General features: G+C 34.3%; 2 protein-coding genes across 2 annotated transcripts; both read right to left on the reverse strand.

Moving 5' to 3' along the window:
- Window positions 1-2,924: 2,924 nt before the first annotated feature.
- LOC138348004 (uncharacterized) lies at window positions 2,925-8,850 on the reverse strand. The gene is made up of 5 exons (XM_069296608.1): window positions 8,679-8,850; window positions 5,443-5,501; window positions 5,160-5,325; window positions 3,813-4,084; window positions 2,925-3,590 (listed from the first exon to the last, which is right to left on the reverse strand). The coding sequence occupies exons 1-5, from the start codon at window positions 8,848-8,850 to the stop codon at window positions 2,925-2,927; spliced, it is 1,335 nt and encodes a 444-aa protein (XP_069152709.1).
- Window positions 8,851-8,898: 48 nt separating this feature from the next.
- Window positions 8,899-9,813, reverse strand: LOC101267514 (uncharacterized). The gene is made up of 2 exons (XM_010321333.1): window positions 9,304-9,813; window positions 8,899-9,180 (listed from the first exon to the last, which is right to left on the reverse strand). Exons 1-2 carry the CDS (start codon window positions 9,811-9,813, stop codon window positions 8,899-8,901), a joined length of 792 nt encoding a protein of 263 aa, XP_010319635.1.
- Between the last annotated feature and the right edge of the window lie 18,121 nt (window positions 9,814-27,934).

Genomic DNA, 27,934 nt, shown 5'->3' on the forward strand with positions numbered 1-27,934 from the left:
AGCTCCCCAGATGTGGTGACCAGTACATTATAAGTCTTTTCTATTGATATATATACATTTATATCCCGGTGCCACTTTGTACTTTGTTACACCTTTTGTAGCTATGAATTTTGAAATACTCCCGAAGTGTTAGTATAACATTTTTCGGTTTCTATCCGGGTTGGTGACTTGGTAGTGAAAAAAAAGTCTATAGAAGTTTTCTTGTTTATTTGTTTTATAAAGCCACTTTAGTGGATTTAGTGAAGTTAGACATGTTGGACTTTAATGTGATTTTGTGTATGGATTAGTTGCATGCATGTTATGCCTCCATGGATTGTAGGACTCGGGTTGTCAAATTCCAATTTTCAATAATTCTATGTCACGACCCAAAATTGGACGTGATGACACTTGTCTTATCCCACCAAGACAAGTAAGCCTAAAACCCCATATCTAACAAAGTGTGAAAGTAAATAACAATCCAACAACAATTTCGATTATGAAAACAACTCATCTAAATTCAATCCCCAAAACAAGGTTGTCACGTGCGTATTAGAATTGAAATAAAATAGAAGTCTAAAATGAAGTTGTTTTTTCAAGTAAAAACAAAGTCATAAACTGGAGTAGAAAAGTTCGTTCAGGTGACAAGCAACTACCTTACAATCATCCACTAGATGCGTCGGAAACAAAAAGAATGAGAGGTATCACGAAGATCGAGGCTTGTAACCTACAAAAATTTGTAGATGCAAGGGGTGAGTACCAAACCAGGCGGTACCCAACAAGCAAACCTCTAAACACAAGATAAGTGAACAAAATACGAGTACTCCTTACACCCTATCTGAACCTCCACACTACAAACAACTCACAGTTTACCAAACACACAACTCAATAACCACACTCTATCAGTTTACATATTCTCAATAACAACTCAATACTCAACAGTCACAATTTTCACAGAGAAACACTCACAAGATCAACAAAACACGTGTTTAAGTTCATCAATAATAGAAATGTGTAATAACATGAGATGTAATGTCAAGTATAGTGATGCATGTCTTCCTTAATGATACACACACGCTGTCTCTCAGTCTGGGACCCATGGGGGACATATCTGTCCATGCATCTGTCACGGCGCACGACGCAATCATCGATAATAGTAACCTTCGCGGCATGTGATACGTCCCTCGAAATATAATATTCATCGCGGCGCGCGATACGACCCTCAAAATGGTACATTCTCTTGGCACAACCATGTCTCAGATACAATGCAAATTACATGCTCAAATGAAAATGAGGAGATAACCATTTTGATAACAAAGTGCAAGTTACAACAAGGAATACAACACCAACAAATAAGCAACAAGTCTCCAAGTCATTCTCAACATCACACAAGGAAATACACAAATTTCATATGCTTAACAAGGGTTCAGAAATGCACTTGCCTTAGCCAATCGAATAATCACTCCGGGACTTGAGCCTTCCCTTTCCATTGAGCTTCGAATCAATGGAATCTCTTCATGCATGTATATTCACAATAAGGTTGAGGAACTAACAATACCCACACTATTATGTGTTTAACCTTCACCAAAAAAATTCACCCAAATTTATAATCAAGTTCTTAATTTTTGATGCCAACTAACATTTCAAACATCATATTTTCCATCTCTAATAATTCACAGACGATATAATGCATCAATAATCAATTTTCTATCTTAGTGCAACAAAACTTGAATTATAATATGCTAACAATAGTAAGGATATTTCTATAAATTTACTCTCCAATACTTACCCATCTAGTCAAAGGCTTAATTAGTAGAGATCATTATCCTCGTACATTCTCAACTTTGCAAAAATATAAATGTTTACATATATTTTCCTTTCCAATCACATACAACAACCCAATTTAATAATATCTTATTTTCTAGTGTGAACAATAAGAAAATAAAAATAAAATAAAATAAAATAAAATAAAATAAAAGAAAAATAAACATTGAAAATATATATATATATATATATATATATATATATATATTGGATCATACACTATTAATTATTGTCAATGACTAGGTTATTAGTATTATATATTTTATTTTAACAATCAAAATATTATAAAATAATTAAAATATATAATATGTAAGATTGAAAACAAGCAACAAATTCAAAAGAAGAACCCATTCAGGATGATACATACCTGCACTCGTTCGATGTAGCCGCCACATGTCAGTTTTCTTTCCGCTTCTCTTTATTTTTTTTCTAAATTACTTATGTTATTAAAAGTAGCATTCCTTATAACCTATATTAATATTTCAGACTTGACTCATCAATATTAAAAATAACTAAATCATCCCTAAATTAATTAATATAGTTCAATGACTATTCAAAATTATCAAAAATAACTTTTTCGGGTCCGAGTCATTACATTATCCACCACTAAAAATCATATCGTCTTCAAACATAAGGTGAAAGGAAGTACCTGAAGCCTCAATAAGTTGTGGATATCTAGCATGTATGTCAGATTTTGTCTCCCAAGTTGCCTCTCCCACAGATCGGTGGTTCTATTGCACCTTCACTGAAGCGATCTCCTTGGTCCTAAGCTGTCGAATTTGCCTATCAAGAATAGCTATAGGCTCCTCCTCAAATGTCAAGTGTGGTCCCAACTCCACAGAATCAAGTGAAAGCACATGAGATTTATCCGAAATATACTTCCGAAGCATAGAAACATGAAAAACAGGATGGACTGCCGACAAACTAGGTGGTAAGGTCAACTTATAGTCCACCTCTCCCACTCGGCGCAAAATCTCAAAAGGTCCAACGAATCTAGGGTTAAGCTTGCCCTTCTTTCCGAACCTCACCACTCCCTTCATGGGTGATACTCGGAGCCAAACATTATCACCCTTCATAACAACTAAGGCTCTAACTCTCCGGTCTGCATAACTCTTCTGTCAACTCTAGGATGTCTGCAGTCTATACTGAATCATACGGTCTTCCTCTATAGCATCTCTAAGCAAGTCTGTATCCAAAGAGTCCATCTTCGTCAAATCAAACGAACCAATTGGGGATCTACATCGTCTTCCATACAACGCCTCAAGTGAGCCCATCAAGATACTAGAGTGATAACTGTTATTATTGGCAAGCAGATTATTATTGGCAAACTCCGCTAAGGGTAAATGTCGATCCCATCTATCTTTGAAATCGATAACACACGCTCGGATAATATCTTCTAACACATGAATCATCCGCTTAGACTGACCATCTGTCTGAGGGTAAAAGGTTGTACTCATACCTAAATGGGTAGCCAGACCATACTGTAATGCCTTCCAGAAGTGAGAACTAAATAGTGAACCTCGATCTGGTATGATATAAATAAGAAATCCATGTAGTCGTACAATCTTACTGATATATAGCTCGGCTAACTTTTTTGCCGTATACTTCACCCAAACTGGAATAAAGTGCACAGACTTGGTCAACATATCAACGACGACCCAAATAGAGTCATAACCACCCACTGTGGTAGGTAAACGCACAACAAAGTCCATGGTAATCCGCTCCCACTTCCAAGTAGGTATAGACATCCTCTGAGATACACCCCCGGTCCGCTGGTGCTCACACTTGACCTGCTAGCAAGTCAAACACCTCGAAACAAAGTATGAAATATCCCTATTCATCCCACACCACCAGTAATATTGACTAAGATCATGATACATCTTTGCCGATCCCGGATGGATGGAATACCGAGAACAATGGGCCTCCTCAAGAATCAATGTAATCAAATCGCCTGTCTTGGGCACACAAATCCTGCCTCCGATCCTCAAGACACCATCAGAATCAAGGACAACCTCCTTAGCTTCCCATCTCAATACTTTTTCTCGAATGAGACATAACTTTTTATCATTAAACTGGTGTGCACGGATCTGCTCGACTAAAGAAGACCGATCCTCAATAAATGCAATCATCCCATCACTCTCTTCCAAAATCTTAAAGGGGAAAAGACTGTTAACTAATATATGCACATCTCTATCCAAAGGTCTTTCATCAATACTATGCTCTACAAGACTCCCCATGCTAGGAGTCTTCTTACTCAGAGCATCGGCCACAACATTGGCTTTCCCTGGATGATACAAAATGGTCACGTCATAGTCCTTCAGAAACTCAAGCCATCTCCGCTGCCTTAAGTTCAAATCCCTCTGACTAAAGATATATTGAAGACTACAATGATCAGTGAAGATCTCACAATGCACCCCATACAAATTATGACGCCATAACTTAAGTACAAATACAACAACCGCCAACTCCAAATCATGAGTAGGGTAGTTTTTCTTATGGGATTTCAACTGCCTAGAAGCATAAGCAATCACTTTCCCCTTCTGCATCAATACATCACCCAATCCAACTCCTGATACATTGTAACGTCTACACCCTCCTCAGGTAGAGTCAACACAAGAGCTGAAGTCAACGAAGTCTTGTGATTTTGAAAGCTCTGCTCACACTCATCAGACCATTGAAAACCCACATCCTATTGAGTCAATCTAGTCAATGGAGCTGCAATAAAAGAGAAAGTCTGAACAAATCGTCAATAATATCCTGCTAATTCCACAAAACTCCGCATCTCAATAGGTGAAGTAGGTTGCATCCAACCTCTAACTGCCGCAATCTTGGACGGATCTACACTAATATCATCCTTGGACACGAACTCACACTTTGAGAACTTGGCATAAAACTCCTCTTCTAAACCTCTGAAGTACAATCCTCAAATGTCAAACATGGTCCTCTCAGTTTTGGAGTAAACCAAGATGTCCTCGATGAAATCAATCACAAAAGAATCAAATTATGGTTGAAACATCCCATTCATCAACTCCATGAATGCTGCAGGGGCATTAGTCAATCCGAAGGATATCACTTGGAACTCATAATGCCCATACTGGGTCCGAAAAGTTGTCTTAGGGATATCTGATGCCCTAATCTTAAACTAATGATACCCAGACCTCAAGTCAATTGTAGAGAACAATGATGCTCCCTATAGCTGATCAAATAAGTCATCAATACGCAGAAGAGCATACTTATTCTTCACCGTTACCTTGTTCAACTGTCTGTAATCAATACACATCCTCATAGTCCCATCCTTCTCCTTCACAAATAATACAAGGCACCCCAAGGTGATACACTAGGGAGAATAAAACCCTTACTCAATAAATTCTGCAACTGATCCTTCAGTTCTTTACACTCTGCTGGAACCATACGATATGGAGGGATAGAAATAGGCTTAGTGCACGACTCCAAATCAATAGCAAAATCAATATCCCTATCGGGAGGAACACTTGGAAGATCAGAAGGAAATACATCGGGAAACTCCTAAGCCACGGGAACAGAGTCCATGGGAGGTGGTTCAATGCTAGTATCCCGAAGAAAATCTAAGTAAGACAAACACCCTCTCTCCACCAATCTCTGAGCATGGATAAAAGAGATGACCTTGCTAGGATAAGAAGCACTAACACCATTCCACTCAACCCTCGGAACACCACGCATAGCTAAAGTCACAGTCTTAACATTACAATCAAGGACATGATGATAAGGAGAAAGCCAATTCATACCCAAGATAACATCAAAGTCTATCATCTCCAGAATTAATAAGTCTACACAAGTGTCATATCTAGCCAAAGAAATAATACAAGATCGATACACTCGATCCAGCACTAAGGGCTTACCCACGGGTGTAGAAACACGAATAGGTACAATCATGTTATCACATATCATATAAAATTCAACAACAAAATAGGTAGACACATACGAGAATGTAGACCCTGGATCAAACAGTATAGACACAGGTCGACGAAATACTAGGATGATACTGTGATAACAACATCAGAGGTGTCCGATTCAAGTCTCCGTGGAAAGCATAATAGTGGCCCCCTCGTCTACCTCTTGCCTGGGTGGTACCTCTACCCCAACTTTGCTGAGTTGCATCACCACTACTAGAAACTCTATAAACTCTAACTAACTGAAGTCTTCCACGGTCTCTACCCTATGGTGCTGGTGGTCTCGTCTGAAATGAAAAATTAGGTCGAGGCCCACCATGACCCCTTTGAGAAGTACACTGCAGCATCAGGTGATCGGGATCTCCACAAGTAAAACAAAATCTTTGACCTGGGAATTGCTGTGGACCTTGAAAACCCATTGCGTTTCCATGTAGGTAACTGCTGTGAATTGTACGAACCCTGATCCGGGCTATAAGAACCCCTATATGTCTGACCACCCTAAAATGTCGGGATAGATGCATGAATAAGTCCTCGCTGTTGAAAGAAACCACTCACTCATGAAACAAACCTGATGTACGAGTCATTTTAGGGTCCCCAAACTCCTTTCTCTCTCCATCAATTCCACATCTTTGGCGGTGCTCACAATGGACTGGAAAGAATCCCCTTCTCTAGATTCCCAATATACTGCTGACATGATAGAAAAAGTCAATCCCCTCACAAATCTGTGGATCCTCTCTGTCTCATCTGGAATAATGGCCAACACATGCCTAGACAACTGGCAAAAATGCGGCTCATACTCTGTGACTGATAAACTATCCTATCTAAGACTCTCAAACCTCAAGCAAATATCCTCTCTCACGCTCTAAGGGATAAAATGATCATGGAATGCACTAGAAGAATGCTCCCAAGTCACTGGAGGAGATCCAATTGGTAAAACCCTCGAATAAGTCCTCCACCACACTCTCGCTGGCCTACGAAGCTGGAGTGTAGCATATCGAACCCCATGTGACTCAGCTAATCCAATTACCTCTAGTAACTCTTGGCATGTAGTTAGAAACTCATGAGCGTCCTCACTCTCCCCACCCTGAAACTAAGGAGGGTCCATCTCTTGAAATCTCTCATACCTATGCTGCTCATCCTCTATTAGAATAACCACTAGTGCGACTTGACCCCCAATTTTCACAGAGATCCACACACAAGATCAGTAAAACACGTATTCAAGTTCATCAATAATAAAAATGTGTAATTCCATGAGATTCAATGTCAAGTAAACTGATGCATCTCTTCCCTAACGATACACACCTGCTGTCTCTCAGATTGGGACCCATGGGGGACATATCTGTCCATGCATCTATTGCGGCGCATAACACGACTCTCGATAAAAGTAACCTTCACGCCACATGATACGTCCATCGAAATATAATATCCATCACGGCACGCGACAAGACCCTTGAAATGGTACATCCTCTTACCACAACCATGTCTCAGATACAATACAAATGACATGCTCAAACGAAACGAGGAGATAACCATTTTGATAACAAAGCACAATTTAGAACAAGGAATACAACACCAAAAAATAAGCAACAAGTCTCCAAGTCATTCTCAACATCACACAAGGAAAAACACAAATTTCATACTCTTAACAAGGGTTTAGAAATCCACTTGCCTTAGCCAATCGAATAATCACTTCGGGACTTGAGCCTTCCCTTTCCGTTGAGCTTCGAATCAATGGAATCTATTCAACTATGTATATTCACAGTAAGGTTGAGGAACTAACTATACCCACACTATTATGTGTTTAACCTTGACCAAAAAAATTCACCCAAATTTATAATCAAGTTCTTAATTCTTGATGCCAACTAACATTTCAACCACCATATTTTCCATCTCTAATAATTCACAGACGATATAATGCACCAATAATCAATTTTCTATCTTAGTACAACAAAACTTGAATTATAACATGCTAACAATAGTAACGATATTTCTATAAATTTACTCTCCAATACTTACCCATCTAGTTAAAGGCTTAATTAGTAGAGATCATTATACTCGTACATTCTCAACTTTGCAAAAGCACAAATGTTTACATATATTTTTTTCCAATCACTTACAACAACCCATTTTAATAATATCTTATTTTCTAGTGTAAACAATAAGAAAAGAAAAATAAAACAAAAGAAAATAAAAATAAAAATTGAATCGGTTGGATGCAGTAAGTCTGCGAATTGTTTCTTTAAAGTTTTAATTATTTTATAATATTTTGATTATATATATATATATATATATATATATATATATATTTGATCATACCCTATTAATCATTGGCAATGACTAGGTTATTAGTATTATATATTTTATTTTCAGTAATCAAAATATTATACAATAATTAAAACTTTAAAGGGAGCTAATCGATTACTCTTTCTCTTTCTAGTTACCATATATTCCTATGCATATATATATATATAATATAATATATAATATATAATATATAATATATAATATTGAAAACAAGCAAGAAATTAAAAGAAGAATCCATTCAGGATGATACATACCTGCACTCGTTCGATGTCGCCGCCACAGGTCAATTTTCTTTCCGCTTCTCTTTATTTTATTTTATTTTATTTTTCTAAATTACTTATGTTATTATAAGCAGCATTCTTTATCAATGACTTACCCAACATTCCTCCCGAGTGGGAAATTGATTTTGGCATTGATATTTTGCCGAATACACAACCTATCTCCATTCCTCCTTATAGAATTGATGCGGCTGATTTGAAAGAGCGATTGAAGGATTTTCTAAACAAGGGTTTTTTTCGTCCAAGTATTTCTCCATGGGGCTCTCCAATGTTGTTTATTAGAAAGAAATATGGGTTTACTAGAATGTGCATCGACTACTTCCAATTGAACAAAGTTACCATGAAGAATAAAAAAAGTATTGTGTACCTCCATTAGAAACTGGTTTGATTGGGCCACAAATGTCTGAATGTATTAGCTCCAAAACAACATTGGCTCTCCACGACTTTCCTTTAGGAAATTGAGAACGATGTTGTTTGCCAACAACACATTCCTCACAAACTTCAGATGGAATTGTAATTTCAGGAAGACATATAACCATATTTTTTGTTGGAGAACTTTTAATTCCCCCAAACCCAAATGACCATATCTAAAATGTCACAACCATGACGAATCTATAACTTCTGCTTTCAAACAACCAGTGACTATTCGGTATCCTCAACGGAAACAATCTGTTTGAAATCATTTTCACCACAACAATAGCTCCTCTAGTAGGATTATAAATCTCACATGCACCTTTCTCAATAGTTATAACATATCCTTTTTCTTGCAATTGACCAACACTTAGAAGATTGCTTTTCAAAGCAGGAACATAAAATACATTTGAGATTTTTTCTTCAAAACCATTCTTGTCTCTAACCTTAATATCACCCTTTCAAATTGCACTCACATTGGAAGAATCGCCAATACTAATTGTCGAACGGAAGTCTTCATTCAAAGAAGAAAAAGAAAACTTACTTCAACACATGTATTGCCGCAGCCCGTATCCAAATACCAAACATTTTTTTTCAGGTTTCTTCTCTCCTTGGAATGTCATCAACAATATCTCAATTTCGTTACTTTTAGCAAAATTTGACTTCTCATCCTTGTCATTAGGCAGCCTGGTATAACATTCAGACTTATAATGACCAAATTTATGACATCGATAACATTCTACTTTGGATTTATCAAAATTCCTTCTTCTGCCTTTACCATGGTCATCATTGGCTCTAAAATTTCTATTGTCGTCTGTGTTGCCTCCATCTCTATATCCTCGATCTCCTCTTCCTATACCTCTATCCCTTCCTCTAAAATTTGAGACACGAGTATTAGTAGAAGCCTTTAAAGACTGCTCTTCGGACGATGAAATACGGTTCATTTTTTGCTCATATACCAATAAGGAACTTTGCAACTCGTCAAGCAATAACTCATCTATATCTTTTGACTCCTTAATGGAGCAAACGACATAGTCATACTTTGGCATCAGGGAGCACAATATTTTTTCCACAATTGTGACATCAATCATTTTTTCACCATGAAATCACATTTTGTTGCTAATCCCCATTGTTCTAGCGCAGTAACTCATTACTGACTCTCCTTCCTTCATCTGCAATGTCTCGAAATCTCTTCTCAAGGCTTGAAGCTGTGCACACTTCACTCTACCAGTACCTTGAAACTTTTTCTTCATCGAATCCCAAATATCCTTAGAAGTTTCATTGCAAAGAATATTTTCTATGATTGGATGATCGATAGCTTAAAAGAGAGTTCTTTGCCTTCAAATCTTTCAACTTTCTTTCTTTGAACTTCGCCTTTTGAGAATTCATTAACGCTTCATCTTCCACCGGAGCTACGATTCCGTTCTCGACAATTGACCAATATTCCTTTGAACGCAAGAAGTTTTCCATCAGCATTCTCCAATGGTCATAGTGACTATCAAAATGAGGAATAACTGCTTGAACTTAATTGCTCTATGAATCCATAAGCTATTAATATTTCTCTCTGTTTTTTTTGTCTAACCTGGCTCTAATGCCACTGATATCAAAAACAGATTCAAGAAGCAAAAGTAGAGTAAGAGAGGCAGTAAACGTAGAAAGAAATTTGCTTGACTGATATTCTTCAATGCTGTTACTATAGTCTTTTTTATAGCAAAATAAAAAAAAGACTTGGACTAAAAATTAGGAATTAGCTTACAAAGATTTCTCCTGAAAACTAGACAACAACCCACATATAAAAAACAACTTCCTAAAGACCAGGATAAACCTATCAGATAGGAGTCTTATTTACTACCAACTCTTATTTAACTAACCGGACTCTTTTAAACTAACAGTTTTTACTTAATTGAATTCTTATATGTATCACTCCTGACGGGATCGACCCCAACTCTTAGTTGAGTTAATACTTGTTAGAGATTGCCTACACTTCGAATAGGATGAAGTGTAATTGAGAATTATCTAGATACAAGAAAACTTGTTGATTAAAATGAAATAAGAAACTATAACATCATGATGACAAGGCACACCTTCTGCACACAGGACAACTACAAGTAATATTCAGCCACTTTCAGATGCAATCATAACTTAATTTACAATAGCAATCAAGTTTTTTCAATTTCTTCTCCATCGTCATAAGTATCTTATACACCCAAACAAGAAACAGAAGTTGTATATCCTTTCGTGAACTTTTGGATGAAAGAGCAAAAGAATAAAAAATAAAAATTTTATGTTAACTCGTATAGTGAACTTTTGTATGAAAGAGCAAAAGAATAAAAAGTAATGATTTGATGTTAACTCGTATTGTGCAAATGCCTTATGTAAAAAAGAAAAATGAACGTTTCAATAAATGATTGTTGTCATAAATGAGAGAATTCAGGTGAAAACAAGTCAACGATGTGAGCGATATGCTCAAAGTGAGATCTGATCGCATTAGGAAGGTTTCTAAAATCCTTTGACTTTAAAGGATATCCTACTATTTCCCCTAGTTAGTCTTTGGTGATCCTAGGCTTTACCAATCTACATTAATGTCAAGTTTACATATTAAATAATCCTATGGTTCAATGTGTGCATGCTTAAATTTTCTTGTAAGAGTGAGTGAACTTTCATGATCTACAATTCATTGATATAATATTCCTGATATTGAGTGGAAATCTTTCTTGTTGTCAGTGACACTGCATCCTTCATGTGAACAGTGAGGTCTTTATTTCAACTAAGTTGCATGAATATATGATAAGTTTGTGTGAATTATTAGGCAATCATTAATGGTTGATGCTATTGAATTGAGATGCTTTGAGTTTTACTTAAATAAAATATTTCCCCTCAATTTAAATTGAGAAGTTGATCGTAAATGAGAATGGTTTAAAAAAGATGACTTTCGATAATGGTGGAATCGATTGTGAGTTGTGTTTGTATAAAAAGTCTTTTGCTATGAGTATTTTTATTTTTGATAATTTTGAGTTATGGTACTTAGTTTCCAAATAACATATATCATATGTGGTTGAGCATCAATCATATGCTTTTTGAATGCTTTGCTCCAGGAAAAGCAATAGTTAAACTTTTGGGTTGAACTTATTAAGTTTATTTTCACTTAAGAAAGAAAAGTATGGTTGGATAAAACTTCTAATAAACTCTCAACTATGTCCAATATTATAGGGGAAAGATGGTTGTATGAGAAATAATAAACCAACTTGTGATGGCCGGGTCAAACCACAAGAATTAACATATTAGACTCTTCTTCAACTGATTGCAAAATTCGAAACAAATTAGAAAATTGATATATTAACATACACACACATGGACACATGAACGGGAGCGCACACACAATTTCAAACCTCAAAACTTAAATAAGACAGAACAACAGAACACATGTGAAACACGGACAGTTCACAGAACGTGAAAGCCGAAAGGAACCACGGTCCATCACCCTCATTGTGAGTCACACCATCCCATAAATAGTGGACCACGAACCTTTCACGGGCTGTGGACCACCACACGAGCCGTGGAAAGGTTCGTGGAAGTGAGGCAGAATCTCCCAAGCTCTGGTTCCATACCACATTGCCTCCATGGGCTATGGTCTGGATGACGGGCCATGGGAATTGAAGGTTCGCGGACCTGAGCCACTAGACCACCAGCCCAAGTGAAAAGCCATAATGACCGTCACAATCTAGGGTCTTCCACACGAGTCGTGGTAGAGCTTGTGGTCGGACCTCCCCAAAACCAGTAGACAATGGTTAGCAGACCACAACGTGTATGATAGACCGTGGTCTTTCTGACGATCCATCTTTGTGTCTGTGGTCGGGCCCTGTTAAATATAAGTGGGATCATTTTGTTTTTTCCCGTATGCTTTAGGAACCTAAACTACATTGTTTAATTAATAAACTACGTTATTGTGGTCAATTTAACCCTAGTAACTAAATGAGAACTTACCAAAAGTAATTTTTTCTCTGAAATTCACCCAATTAGAATGAAAAGACGCAAAGGCAGTTGACCAAACTCTCTTAGAGAACACAAATTTTTTTTTGTCAATTCTAGTTGAGAAATCGAATATTTCTCTATGAAATTTGTCACAAGGTATGTGGGATTTCACTAGTGGATTCCTTTCGTCCACTAGGTCCCTAGAATTTATTTGGAATCTTTATCCCCTATATGTTTCTTAGACCTAGGGTTTATACAACTTCAGATAATTGATATGATTTAGTTATTTGAACGTCTTTAATTAGATTGTAATGTCTTAATAACATTTTTGGGTAGATTCTTACGTCAAACTCAGAACCCTAGTTGTGTAGTTCTTTTAGTTCATGAATAACACTAGCTAGGACATATAAACATATATACATGCCTCAGTTCTCATATGTTTCATTATATGTCTTTAAATGTTGCATTTTCAGTTCATATGGTAGAATATTGAGTTATCCAATATATTTCAGTTATGTTGTATAGAACACATTTCTAGTTGGGATTATGCTTAAAACAAAGTTTAACTAGGGTTAGTCACCCTCATAGTCCAAAAGCTAAGTACCCCCATAGGTTTATAAGTCCCATATGTGGGCATCAAATTTAGTGATCACGCCAGCCATGCCTTTATACCCCTGACAAGGCATATTGGGTCCTCTCAATGGGTCATATACATCACACTCCACATTTAGCTCACATAGTTTAAGTCGGTTAATAATATCTACCACAGTCAGACTCTATTACATTGGCTAGGTTATCAATTATACTTCAGTATTTTCTCTCAACATGTTATGTACTTGGTCATTGTATTCAGTTTAGTTCATACTCATTTTATATAAGTATCTTCTTCATATTTATATTATTCATCATTCAATATACTTATTATGTTATATTTTGTTCAAATTTTCCTTATTCTGCATGCTCAGTACATTTTAAGTGCTGATGCATACTCTACTCCATATCTTTTCATGATATATATTTAGGTTCCCAACATTTAGATCATGTGTATTTTGGTTTCCGATCCATACTCTTAAGTATAAATGGTGAGTCCTCATTCATCGAAGATGATAAATATGTTCTTTTACATTCAGTCTCTCATTTTAGTTTCAACTATGCTAGAGTTAGCTGGATGCATGCCCCATCATCTCTAGTCATTTAGAGGGTTATTTTAGATATAGTTAGATTCAACTTTAGTTTTTGGAGTTGTATTCCAATGTAATAAACTCTCATCCATTATTTACATTCAGAATAGTATTGTGTATTCCCCACCATTTCAGTTTATCTCATGTGTTAAACATCCACACATGATCTCTTATTTAAGAAAATGTTTGTATACTTATGTTATGCTAGCTCAGGGTTAGCTTGGAGTTACTCATGATACTAGGTCCTGTGTTTACATCAAAGAGGGTTCCTCGTGGCGTGACACACACATAAATAATGGAGTTTTTCAAACAAAACTTTTATCAATATTAAAAAATAAAACAAAAATATAACTAAAAATAAGACCTAACATGTTTAGAAAGGACTGAGAGCTGGCGTGTGCTTAATGTTTGTACTTACAACTCGAATAAGCAAATATTAACTGAAACAACATCGATCAATACATGAATAGTGCTTGGTCTAGGCTACACTATTATATTCTCTCTAACTAGCAAGCATATATCCTTTGGATTCATCAAAACTCGAAGACACTTTAAAATAAAACACAAAATATTTCTTGAGTAGATAGACTATTCCTAGCTCATATCATTGAATGTGAAATCACTCGTATTATCCCACCCCTATCTTAATTTCATAGAGTAATTTCAATAAGTCCCCACTATTGAGTCTTACCCAACTCTATTTTATTTTTCCTAGGCAAAACGATGTTAGAGAGGTCAATCAATGGTTACAACCACAGATTTTAGGATTAAAACTTCTAGAGAACAATAGATTCATATCGTACAATCAATATTATAATCAATTAATCAATACACTATTTGAAGTCTTACACCCCTATCTCGGACACACACATCTAGTTTAGGGTCTAGTTTCTCATAAAAGAAGAAATAGAGACAACAACCAAGTAGAATATCTCCACTGTAAGTTAATTTGATGAACACAAATTGAATTCCAATCTTAGATTGACACAAATATGAGGCTTCTTTATTAACTAGCAAAGAAGTTCTTCACTATTCTTTATCTATAATTTTAACAATATTAGGCCTCTGTCTATCCCTAATTGGGAAGAAGCTAATGGTACATAACAACACAAATCTCTATTTCATCCTTGAAATAATCCAGATGAAGCAATATTTTCTATAGTTACATTTTTCCCCTTTAGGATCCATCTCCAAACTTGTGCTGGATCACTTATTCGTTTCGACCTTCACTTCTTACATGGTCATCTATGTTGGAAATGGTCAATTATTGATCAATTATTGTACCAAACCAATAGTAGTGCATGTACTTAGGTAACACATATCCAATTAATCCAGCGAGATGCTTGTTGGATCCTACAAGATGCCAATTTCATCGTTGTTATACTTTAATGATTTTTGTCTTCAAATTCATCAAACTTGCTCTTTCCAAAATATTTATGCATCCAATTTAATTAAGGCCTGAAAATCCTTCAATTAGCATTAGAATGTGACAATAATTCATAAATTGGAGTCTAATGAATTGGTAAAATAAAAATTCATCAAACCTTGTAACTTGAACTATTGCTTGTTCTCAAGCTAAACGCTTACTAAGAATAGCGTTAAAACTCAACTACACCCAAGACGTATATGATTTGTATTATTACAATTTTGATTCCATATAAATGACAACAAAAGGTTTCCAAAATAAAAAAAGACTTTATATAAGCACAATCCACTATTGGTTCTACCATTATGAGACAAATGTGTTTCCTTTTTTTCAAACAAAATATTTTTAACATGCACTTCTGAGACAATCTTTCTTTCAAGTACAAATCTCATAACATCTTAGGTCAATAGTGTTAACCTTCTATGGTTGCCCAAAGATTCACACGAATGTGTCACATTCACACAACTCAATTGAAATCAAGACATCACAATTCATATGAAGGATGCAATGCCACTCAAACAAAAGTGAATCACACACAAAATTAAGAATGTTAATTCAAGGGATTATAGATCCTGCAAAATTACTCATAAATTAATTCCAGTATATACACATAGACGATTGCCACTAATGTATATATACAAGACTCAAAATCCTCAAAGACTTGCAGGCTTAACTTAGTTTTTTGCAAAATGTAGGATATTATTTGGTAAAGTGACTAAGATACAGACCTAATGCTTCCATTTCCTTTTCACTTGTGCATATCACTACAATTTTTTAGTTTTACTTTCTAAAGCTTGTCTCAAAATCAACAAAATCAAATGAGTTGTGACAACTACAAAAGGGATATCCTACTTGTTAATCATAAAGTCAAATCAAGAATTTGAGAGAATGGGAGGGTTTTGGTAGATTTAGGAATAGAGGTAGTTACAGGACCTAAAATTAGGGTCGAAAAGACAAAATATAAACATTAAATGCATGGAAACAACCAAAATACCCTTAAAATAACTATTGGATGGATTTTACGCGTGTGGACCGATGGTCGATAGAACTTTATATGGACCATACTAGTCAACCATAGAACAATTCAAAAACTCAAAATACGTTTAACTTCCCTCGAGACCTTTTTACGATCTATCGTTCCTTATATGGTCAGTATGCCTCTTTTGTAGAACTCAAGTCCAAGTACAAAATTTTTACTAAGTCAAGATTAGTTCTATGGGACCACTCTATGATCCATAAAACCAACTATGACTTGTTAAAACATTCTTTGACATGATGTCTAATAATAAAATCTCTGAGTCCTTTCTATGAAGGAAATCTACGACTTGTGAAAATTTCTACTACTTGTACTTAAGTCAGAAATTTAACTCAACTTCAACAATTGCCTTTGTACGATCCATAGGACTCCTAACGTCTGTAGATTGGACACGTAGAACACTACGTTCAAAAATCTAAACTTTTATTTTCAACTTGGTTTTCCAATTTCCGTGGTGTTACCATATCTTCCTCTTGCGAAGATCCACCCTTGAATGGAACTCTAACTAATATGAATAGCTTAGGAGAGAGAGACTAATAGCCAAACATGAATGCAAAACCTCATCATAATGCACAAAAACATGGAGAATCACTTCAAGCTAAATCATAACGTCAAAAATAAAGATTACTTTTCATGAACACGCGTGGATATGTGAACATGAGAAAAACTAAAGTCCATGAATTTGAAAGAGTGAATCATGAGGATCTAATATCTCAAGCTATAGTTAAAGATAAAGGAAAGAAATCAGAATACTGAGACATCGTATTGTTCAACCTCCCAAGTAGCATTCTCAACTAGTTTTTATCTCCAAAAAAACCTTCTTGGAAGTAACTACTTTAATACTTAACAACCAAACTTGATGATAAAAAATCTCTACCAAAACCCCTGCATATTAAGATTTTTAATTCCTAAACCTTCCAAAGGCACAACAGATGTTGGATCTCCAACAACCTTCTTCAACAAATACAAATCGAATACTGGATTTACCAATGCTAAATTATTAGGCAACTCAATTTCATAAGAAAATTTTCCAATAAAACTTAAAATCTGATATGGGTCCACATAGCGAAGACTAAGCTTACCGTTCTTTCCAAATCTTACTACACCCTTGATGGGTGAAATTTCTATGAAGACCCAATATAAACATCGAATTCAGGCTCCCTTATTCTAACATTGTGATAAGTCTTTTTTCAACTTTGAGCTATTTTCAAACTTTTGCAAATAAGCCGAACATTTTCTATAGCCTTATGCATCAAATCAGGACCTAATTAGACAACCTCACTAAATTCAAACCAACATACAAGAGACCTACACCGTCTACCATAAAGAGCCTCAAACACCTAATGCTAGAATGACAACTATAATTATTAGTAAAATCAATCTAAGGTAAATGATTATTCGAATAACATTTAAAATCAATCACACAAGCTCGTAACATATATTTTGATGTTTTAATTATGCTAGACTTATTTAGTGGTTTAATGGTATAAAGTCATGCTAAATTTCACTTGAGTACCAAGGAATGTTAAAGTTACTTCCAATATTGAGATGTAAGTTGAGTTCCATGATCGAAGATAGTAGACAACATCACTCCATGCAAACTTACCATTTCCTGGATATGAATCTCGGCATACTCTTCCACTAAGAATAAAGCCCTTCAAAAAATAAAGTGATCCAATTTCTTCACTTGATCCATAATAACCCAAATCTGATCAAACTATCATCGAGTGCGGGGTAAACCCATAATGGAGTCCATACTTAAATATAGTCACCTCCATTAAAGGATACTAATTTTTTTGAGCCAAACCAACTGTTTTGATGCTAAGACTTCACTTGTTGACAATTCAAACATGTTGCCGTAAATTCCATAATATTCGTTTTTATCCCATTCCACTGATAGAATTTCTGGAAATCACGATACACCATGGTGTTCTCGGGTGAATAGAATACTAAGAACCAAAAGCTTCAATCAAAATATTATATCCCACCTTATAAAAATTTAGAAAACATTACCAACCGTGATATTGAATTACTCTATGTTCCTATTGGGAGAAAGCCTAATGGATTTTTCAGAAACCGAATTCTTTAACTCAACTATCAGAGGATGAAGCCTTCACATCCGATGCATACTATAATTACAAATCATTTTGTATAACTAAATCACCTTCCTTATAATCAACAAAACAAACACCTAATTGGGCCAATCTATGAGCATCACATACTAATATTTCTTATCATCCACAACATGAGAAACACTTCACATCTATGGTCGACTAAGATAATTTACCACCACATTCGGCTTACTAGAAAGATATATGATACTCATGTCGTAATCCTTCAATAATTCAAGCCATCTCTTTTGGTGAAGATTCAAATCCTTTTGAGTGAAGACATATTTCAAGCTCTAGTAGTCGGTAAAAACTTCTACATAGACACCATATAAATAATGTCTCTAAATAATTAGAGAAAACACTACTGACGCTAACTCCAAATCATGAGTTGGATAATCTATTTCATGCACCTTCAGCTTTCTCAAAGCTAAGTGATTCTCTTTCTATATTGTATCATAATACAACCAAGACTAATTCATGATACATCATAATAAACCACAAAACCGTCTAATCCTTCCAATAATGTTAAAATAGGGGTTGAATTGAGTCATATTTCAACTATTGAATCTCTTCTCACAAACTTCCAAACATAGGAATTTCACTTTCTTTTGAGTCAATATCGTTAAAGACATAGAAATAGAGAAAAATCCTTTCGCGAATCATCTATAGCAACCGACTGAACCCAAGAAACAATGTATATCTAATGCTGAAAAAGGTCTAGGCCAATTCTTAACCATCTCAATTTTTTTAAGATAGACTTGAATCCATATTCCGAAGATATTATGGCCAAGAAAGGAAACAAATCTCAACCAAAACTCACACTTGCTAAAATTAGCATACGATTTCTTATTCTTGAGAATTCGAATCATAATCCTCAAATGTTCATTTGCATTTCATGAATAAATCAAGGTATCATGTATAAAACAATCACTAACATGTGAAGATATTGTTTGAAGACCCTATTCATCAAATCCATGAATGCCACTAGGGAGTTAGTCTTACCAAAAACTATAATAAAAAACTCATAATGTTCATACTAGGTTTGAACAACCATCTTTGAAATGTCATTGTCCTTCACTCCCAATTGGTGATAGCCTGATTAGAGGTCAACCTAGAGAAGTAACTCATTCCTTGGAGTTGATCAAACAAATCATCAATCCTTGGAATAGGATATTTATTATTTATTTTAATCTTATTTAATTGTTCATAATCGATGCAGATCAAAAAAATTCAATCCTTCTTTCTTACAAACAACATCGAAACACCCCATAATGAGATACTCCGTCTAATGAATCCCTTATCCTATAGGTCTTTCAAATCATCCTTCAATTCCTTAAGTTTTACAAGGGCTATACGATAGAGAGTATTAGATATAGGATATATGGGAGAATGTCAATACCAAATACTATTTCCCTTTTGGGAGAAATACCAAAAGATCATCGGAAAAACTTCTGGAAACACATTTATAATCGGAACTAAGGAATAAGGATTTTAGAATCTCTACCCCTAAACCAAATTAGATGATAGATACACCCTTTTGAAATATTTATCCTAGACTTAAGGCAAGAAATAATCTAACCCTTAAAAAAATAATTTCCCCTTTCCATGACATGATAAGTTAGTTTGGAACCTTGAATATGCATAATCGGGTCCTACAATCTATGGAAGCATAACATACATGAAGTTAATCCATCCATAAATGACATTGAAGTCTAACATATCAAGCTCTACTTGATCAATATAAGTGATTCTATGAGAAACGGAACTGGGTCAATTTTAATAAACTGTTTTAGATACAATAGAATCACCAAGAGAGTAAATACATAAAATTAATTAGACATGATTGTCCAACCAACATCAAATCTCATGGAAACATGAAGAGTAAGAAAATAAAACATACCACCCAAATGAAGCAAAATATACACATCAAAATAAAAGATTTTAAACATACTGGTAACAACATTCAGAGAATCCTTATGATCTTGTTGAGTATAAAAGATATAAATTTATTTCGACAAGGAGCACTTGAACAAAAACCATTAGGCTAAAATTCCCTACCATACTTACCTTGTATATTGCAACGGACAATCCTTCACATTGTGACCACTTTTTCCACAACCAAGGAAACAATATGTGCTGGCTAAATGTTTTGTTGAGTGACTTTTACCACACCTTTTCTAAGCGGGAATAGAAGACTCAATTCCACCATTTTTAGGCTTAGGGTTTGACACCCTATGTTTTTTTATTAAGAAGTTAAAGCATCGGAACAACCTTACCAGAATAACTTAGCCAAAATCAGGACACCGATGTCCACTGTACCTAGAATGAGAAAAGTCTTCATCTCTGGTTCTTGTCTTATTGGACTCCCTAGACCTATCTTATATCTTATACCCTTCTATTTGTTTGGAATGTATCATCAAATAAGAGATGTACATCTCCTTAATCAATATGACTGTTCAACATTCTTTGATAATTAAATCGAAAAAACTCGACACAAACTTACTCATCCTTTACGTAGAGTTGGAACCTATATTTGGAGCATACTTAACCAATTCAGTCAACTTAAAAGGATACTGCTTCACACTCATTTTTCCTTGCCAGAGGTTAATGAATTCAAGCACTTTTTCTTTCCTTAGTTCAAAAGAAAGGAAATGGTCAAGAAAAGATTCTTTGAAATCCTTCCAATCAAGAGGTACCGTATTAACCTTCCTCTCTTCCTTACATTGGTTAACCAAACTTGAGTAACACCCTTAAGTTGATAACCAATTAACTCTACCTTCTCTACAGTGGACAACCCAATAATTTCGACTATATTTTACACCTCATCAGTAAACTTTTGAGGGTCCTCACAAATTTCAACCCATGAAACTTCGGAGGATTCATCCTTTTGAAGTACCTAATCCTAATCACCATTGTACACACATTTGGGTTTATGGGAGAAATGGACTCTGTATTAGATTGAGCCATCATACCATAAGACAACACTTTAAATAAAGATTAGAATTTCGTGTGAGTTACTTGCTCATCCAAGAGATCAACTAGAACCTAAGGTTAGACTCCACATTATAACTTGCATTCCTTCTCACATATGCCACCTGAGGGTCCATATTGAAAAACATCGGATTAGATTAGGATAAGGATCTTTATAGAGTTAGACTCTGTGAAAGAACTTTGAGTAATGAAAAAAGTGAAGTTTCCTAAGAGTTTTTAGCATCCTACATAAATAGGCTCCTTCATACTCATAATAAGTAACAAATGATAAGGTGGAACCCATATCAAGTAAAGAATAAAATCAAAATGAAAGAATTTTTACATGCCTGACATAACATTCAGAGATCCCTCGTGATCCTGTCGAATATGAAGAGTATAAAACTTATTACACAAGGAGAACCTAAACCAAAATCACTAGGTTGAGTTTTCTTTCCATTCTTACCCTTGCTATCTTGAAAAGGATAGTCATTCACTTTGTGGTCCCTTTTTGCACAACCAAAGAAACAATTCATATCGGCTAAGAATTTTTTTATGTGACCCTTACCATACCTTGGGCAAGGGTGAATAGAAGATCTATTACTGCCACCTTCTTAGGGTGTACTGTTATACACCATATCCTAGTTTAACTTGGGAGTCAGAGAATGTCAAGGTCCTTGACCAAAAAACTTTTGCCAAAATTAAGGATGCCCATGTCAACTGGACCTAGAATAAGAAAAGTCCACCAGTTTCCTTGAGCTTTTGATCTTCAATTTATTTGTCATGTATCATCACATGAGAGATATCCATATCCTTAATAAATATGGTGGTATTATATACCTTACAACCAATTAATATATACCTAGTAAAAACTTACTTATCCTTGTCGTAGAGTAGAAAACCATAGTTGGAGCATACTTAGTCAATTGAATAAACTTCACAACATACTTCTTCACACTCATATTCCCGTGTCGTAGGTTGATGATCTGAAGTAATTTCACTTCTCTCATTCCAATGGAATGAAATGATCAAGAAACACTCCTTTGATTTTTTCCCAATCAAGAGGTCCCACATCAACCCCCTCTCTTCCTTCTGTTGGTTAAACCAAACTTGAGCCACACCTTTAAGTTGATAAGATCCCAACTATGCTTTCTCCACTATAGACAATCCCATAATTCCCACTATCTTATATATGTCATTAATGAACATTTTGAGATCCTCATCAATTTTAGAACCTTGAAACACCAAAGGATTCATCCTAGTGAAGTCAATTAGCTTGGTCATCATAGCTTGAGACAACACTTGGGAAGCAACTCAAAATTTGGAATGAGTCACTTTCTTGGCCAAAGGATAAAAAATCATTGGCATAGACTCAATGTGTGTTGCAATCGCATTATGGAAACGGAAAAGGGTGTGTAGCTTACAAGCCTATTGCGATATGTCTGTAGTAAAGTTTTATGCAACAGTTTAAAAACTGTTGCAACACACCTGTCTATTGCAACAATTAGTTTTTAGTCTATGACGACACTTTTTTCTGATTAATGCAACAGTTGCGAACCGTTGTAGCAGATTTATTCCAACGACTTGAGACCGTTGCAACCGATCTTTCACAACAACTTTATTATACATCTCGGTCTAAGCTATTACAACGGTTTTTCTAAACTAATGCAAGAATATTAATAAGCTATTGCAATAGGTTATTTAAATTCTTATTACGGGCTATTGTAACTATCATATGTAGTATGCAATTTTGAAATAAAATATAATACAGTAATATAAAATATTAAATCAATATGTACTTCAACTAGTTGGATCCATATAATAAAGATATGCATTTTTTAAAATAAACTATAATACAATGATATAAAATATTAAATAAATATGTATTCAAGAGTTAACATACATTGACGTTCACAAAAATTATGACTAAACATAAAAATAGGCCTAAAAAATGTTCAAGACTTCGCATTCATTTAAGACATAAAACTAAGGCCAAAAAGTAAAAATAGTCCTAGAGTGTCTGTAGACATAGATAAACCAATTCTCATTCAGTAAGGTCTTCATTACATTCATCTCCGCTTTCCTCATTTTTTTCACCTACAATTTCAAAAGGATCAGCAATTAAAGAAAGATGAAGTCCAACAATGAAAAGGGAAAAGAAGTCATAGAATTCCTAATTTTTAGTCTTTCTGGACATAATCTATACTACCTAATAAATTCTTTTTAAAAAAGAAAAATACAAATGATTATTTCTCTCATACATGGGGCATAATTTTTCCACATGAAAAGGTTAATAAAAGAAATTGATTGACCCCTTTGTGAAGAAGTAGTTGAATCTTTGAATCATCTACTTCTCCATTGTGCTTTTACTAGAAAGACTTGGACCATGTTACCTACCATTTTTGGTGTTCACTGGGTCATGCCAGGATGCATAAAACTTCCAAATACAGCTAGTACAAACAATCTAAATCAAATTCTTGTGCTTAAAAATATGTACATATGGTATAGGAAGACTCCTGTATATGATTTTCTATAACTATTAGTTCTTTTGTGTTCCTCAAATATTTAGAAGGATGTTCCCCTTTCTGATGTACTTTCTCGACTACCTTCTTGGTACTTATTAATTGGATTCTCTACCTTCCCATAACAACATTAACTTAAGGAGTACTAGAAATCGTGCCAACATGTGTGACACTTCTATAGACCAGGGAAAGCTAAAATAATTTAAGTATATCATACATCATTAGCAAATTGTTTTGCCTCACTAAACAACAAATAAGAATTCTCTGACTTGTAGATAAAGGTTCATCTTCAATGAAATGCTTACACAAATAAAATTTTGATTTGCACTATTAACAAAGAGTCAAATTGTTCCACTTAGCTTCTTTTAAACCCTTGTTAGGGAACACACACATCTTGAAGCAACTTAGCGGGTTAGGCATAATACTTTTTGAACTTGTGATTTTGCAGGAAGGACAATAGATTATGGAAGAAAAATAAGCAAACACCAGTTCCAGATTTAAATTTAATGTTATATCTAGAGAAATTATTCAAAAAAAAACCTTTTCTGTAGAAAATTATACTGGATAAGTTGTATTTATATAAAGTGCCAGGTAAATTCTTACTTCTCATTACCACACGGAACTCTAGAAAATGATGCCAAAATCTTTTCATCGACAATCGGAAAACCAAACGTGTAACCAACAATCCGCCAAGGGGAAACAATAATTTTAGACGTTGATCCAACTAAGTAGATTTGAAATTTACATCAATGGAACAAGAAAACAATTATTATTTAGGTATAGACTCATTAGTCAGGAAAAGGTATGTTGTGTGATCAAGAAACTAATAAACAAATCTCAATATGTCAGTACAAGACAATTATTCTTGAGAAGAAAGTATAACCTTTTAAAGATATCTAAATATATCGGTCATAAGTGATAATAGTAAAAAAGACAGAAAGCGATGTAAATGATCTTGGTATTCTCAATGCTAAATCACACAAATTAACATTCTTATGATCCAACTTTTAAATTGCTAAATGCGCTTAGACAAGTCCCTAACAATTGTATCAGATCTATTTAGTCCATAAAGTAGTAGGGGCAAAAGAATAAGAATCATAACCTTAAACCTCAATAAATACACCAACAATAGATATTTCAACATAAAGTTTTAGTTTGAATTGTAGAAACAATCAAAAGAAACATTATTGCGGACAATGCATTCAGTGGTAGAATTGAGATACGAAATCAATCATTAGATAAGAAATCAGTCAGAATATTGGAAGAAAACAAGTCATATATCTGGTAGATCATAGAAATTTCACTTGTGATCAATTCCACATTAGCCTCAAACATCTAATTCAGAAAACCTAAAAGAAACTTATTCTTTAAATGGCCTCAGGTGCAAGAAACATAGATCATTTTGCGTAAAAAAAGGTCCCCAAGTCCAGCAAAATGAAAATATGTATTCCAAATTTAATATCCTTAATGATGAAATTGATTTTTTAAGTTTAATTCAATACTCCTAAACTATGCAAAAAAAAGTAAACTATGTCCCACATTTCCTTTCAAAGTAGTTTAGTTCAATACTCCAGAAGCAAATGCATCAATTGTTTCATTACAATCTTCATTTTTTTGGATTTAAATATTCTCCATCTCAGCCTATAATGAAATTTTATTTTAAATAAGAAGAGAATTAAAGTACAGATAGTAGCTGCGACTTGAGGGCAATGATCTACCATAGTTAGAGATCCTAGAATGATTTCCCCCCCAAAATGAATACATGTAAAAGGAGCTGAAATACACAAACAGATTGTCTACAAACTGGCACTTACAACAACGGTTCATCCGTGTCGGCCATACATCAACCCTTTAATGCTAAAGATTTATTGTTTCCATCTGTTCAATAATTTCACTAACAAATAAGAGCCACAATAATTTCAGTTCAAGATGGAATAGTATGAGGGAAAAATGATTTAAAGACTAATTTTTTCACCACAAAAGCATTTGGAAAAGGAAACGAAGATTCCAAGCTTCTCTTCCAACATTATCCTAAAAACTCAAAACAGGGGTTGATCCAGATAAATCTAGACAAAAAAAGTCTCTAGAAAACTCAACATTCAACTACAAAAAGTTGTAATTAAAAATGGATTAAGAAATATAGCTTTTGTACGTTGATATTTTCATCTCTTCCACATCCATACGATCTGATATGTTTCAGAAAACATTACTGCATTCACTTCATTTGAGACTCATCCAATTTCTATCTAAATTATTCATTGATATTTATATGGAACAAAAAGATAAAAAGAATCAAATTTATGATAAAACTATAAAATAAAAAAGATAAAAATATTTTAGAAATGAACAAACATATCTCAAAAAGTACATGGAGAATATGTATCTTAAAACTCCTAGCAATCACAGTGTCATTTACAACATGGAGTGTTCGATATATGTTGGCCTTAGTTGTAGTATTAAAATGAAAATTGAATCCCACATTGACAGTTTATCTATACATGTATTTGGAAGTTATCTTAATTATTTGTTTTGGGAGTTCTACTACATGCTTCAGTGATGTTTCAAAATCAATATTTTTCTTGGGTAATAATACCAAACTTCTTTAATCCTCCTAGTACACCATGAAACTATTCTACATTTTATTCCATTGAAGAAATAATCACCACTTCTTTACCTACAAGAAGATATATTATTTACCAAACTATATGTTCACAAGACAGATTTAGAAAATCAGATGTCATACCAACCAGCTCATACTCAATAGCAATTTAATTTTTATAATCCTAAAGAACTACAAGATTTTCATTAAGAAACTAATCTCAAATATACTTTTAACTACTAAATGAAAAAGTAAAAAAATCATAAAAATCTAATCATACTTTTAAATTTATGTTATTAACAACATATGGAAATTCAAGAAATGGAAAATAATCACTAAATTCACATGAAGTTCATATCATATTCTAACAAACTAAGGCGATCCTTGAGGATTTAATTTATTTCCAAAAAGAAACCCTACTGAGTTTTTTATAAGAAATCAAGGCAGATTACTCTTAAAACGTGATAAAACATATTTTTCAGGCAAAGAATATTTGATACACATGTATTCATAGTTAATTAATCATATTGATACTGGTATTTCTAAAATAACTTATAAGGAAAATTACAGATGTACAAGTTCACTGTAGAAATAACTCAATTTGCTATATTTAGATTCTTTCCAAGCAAACATTTGCTACCTTTTTCTTTCACATGATCCATAATTTTCATCAATATGATGCTTAAAAAGGTTGTAGCACTAATTACACTTAGGTAAAATAAATATCTAAATTGCTTATTGAATCATGTACTTAATCATTGAAGTAGTTGTGTGATCCTACTAGTGCGAGTTCATCTAGTATACCAACAATAAGAAATTGAGGGGCTCGCCACAACACTCATTGGCATTGATCCTCAAGTAGATTTCCTTGAACAACTTAAAGTTTTTTTTAACTAATGCTACAACAAACATAAAAATTAAGGAACTCATAGGTCATTGAATTATTTAATATTTTAACAAAATGTCCCTGGAAGATGTTTTTGGATCAATGATATCATGCTTCTATTTTTTTGAGTTGAGCTAATAAAGTATTATTATGAGTTTAATTGGTTGTGGTTATTTGATCTAGAATTATATCAAGTTTCAGATTTTCATATCAAAAGTTCTAACACCAACCAGTAACGAATTTTAGTTTTTTTCAATTTTCATGCTAATATATCTCTTGTTTCCAATTGCTTTGGCGTAATTCTTCAAAAATAATGAAACAGAAATTACTCACATCCTACTCAAGCGAGAGGTCAAATAAAGGAAGACATCCTCAATGCAAGAAAATTCAAACATGATTGAAAAAATCATGGAACAAGAAATCCAACATCAATGTTAAGAGAAATGTGGTCTAGAGTAATCAACTTCACCATAACTATCAACAAAATTTTAAACCCATAGTAGCTACAATTT

Source organism: Solanum lycopersicum, chromosome 4 (genome assembly GCF_036512215.1).
Source record: "Solanum lycopersicum chromosome 4, SLM_r2.1".
NCBI lineage: Eukaryota > Viridiplantae > Streptophyta > Magnoliopsida > Solanales > Solanaceae > Solanum > Solanum lycopersicum.

Bases quoted from the DNA above. Each gene is read 5' to 3' on its own strand.
- LOC138348004 (XM_069296608.1), bottom strand. From the start codon at position 8,850: ATGGTTATATGTCTTCCTGAAATTACAATTCCATCTGAAGTTTGTGAG. The intron at 5,326-5,442 runs GTCATCTCTTTT...CCCGTGGCTTAG, and splicing joins GTGCTTCTTATCCTAGCAAG to GAGTTTCCCGATGTATTTCC. The intron at 3,591-3,812 runs GTTGTCCTTGAT...ACTTGCTAGCAG, and splicing joins TGAGATGGGAAGCTAAGGAG to GTCAAGTGTGAGCACCAGCG.
- LOC101267514 (XM_010321333.1), bottom strand. From the start codon at position 9,813: ATGATTGATGTCACAATTGTGGAAAAAATATTGTGCTCCCTGATGCCA. The intron at 9,181-9,303 runs GTATTTGGATAC...GCAATTTGAAAG, and splicing joins AACCTGAAAAAAAATGTTTG to GGTGATATTAAGGTTAGAGA.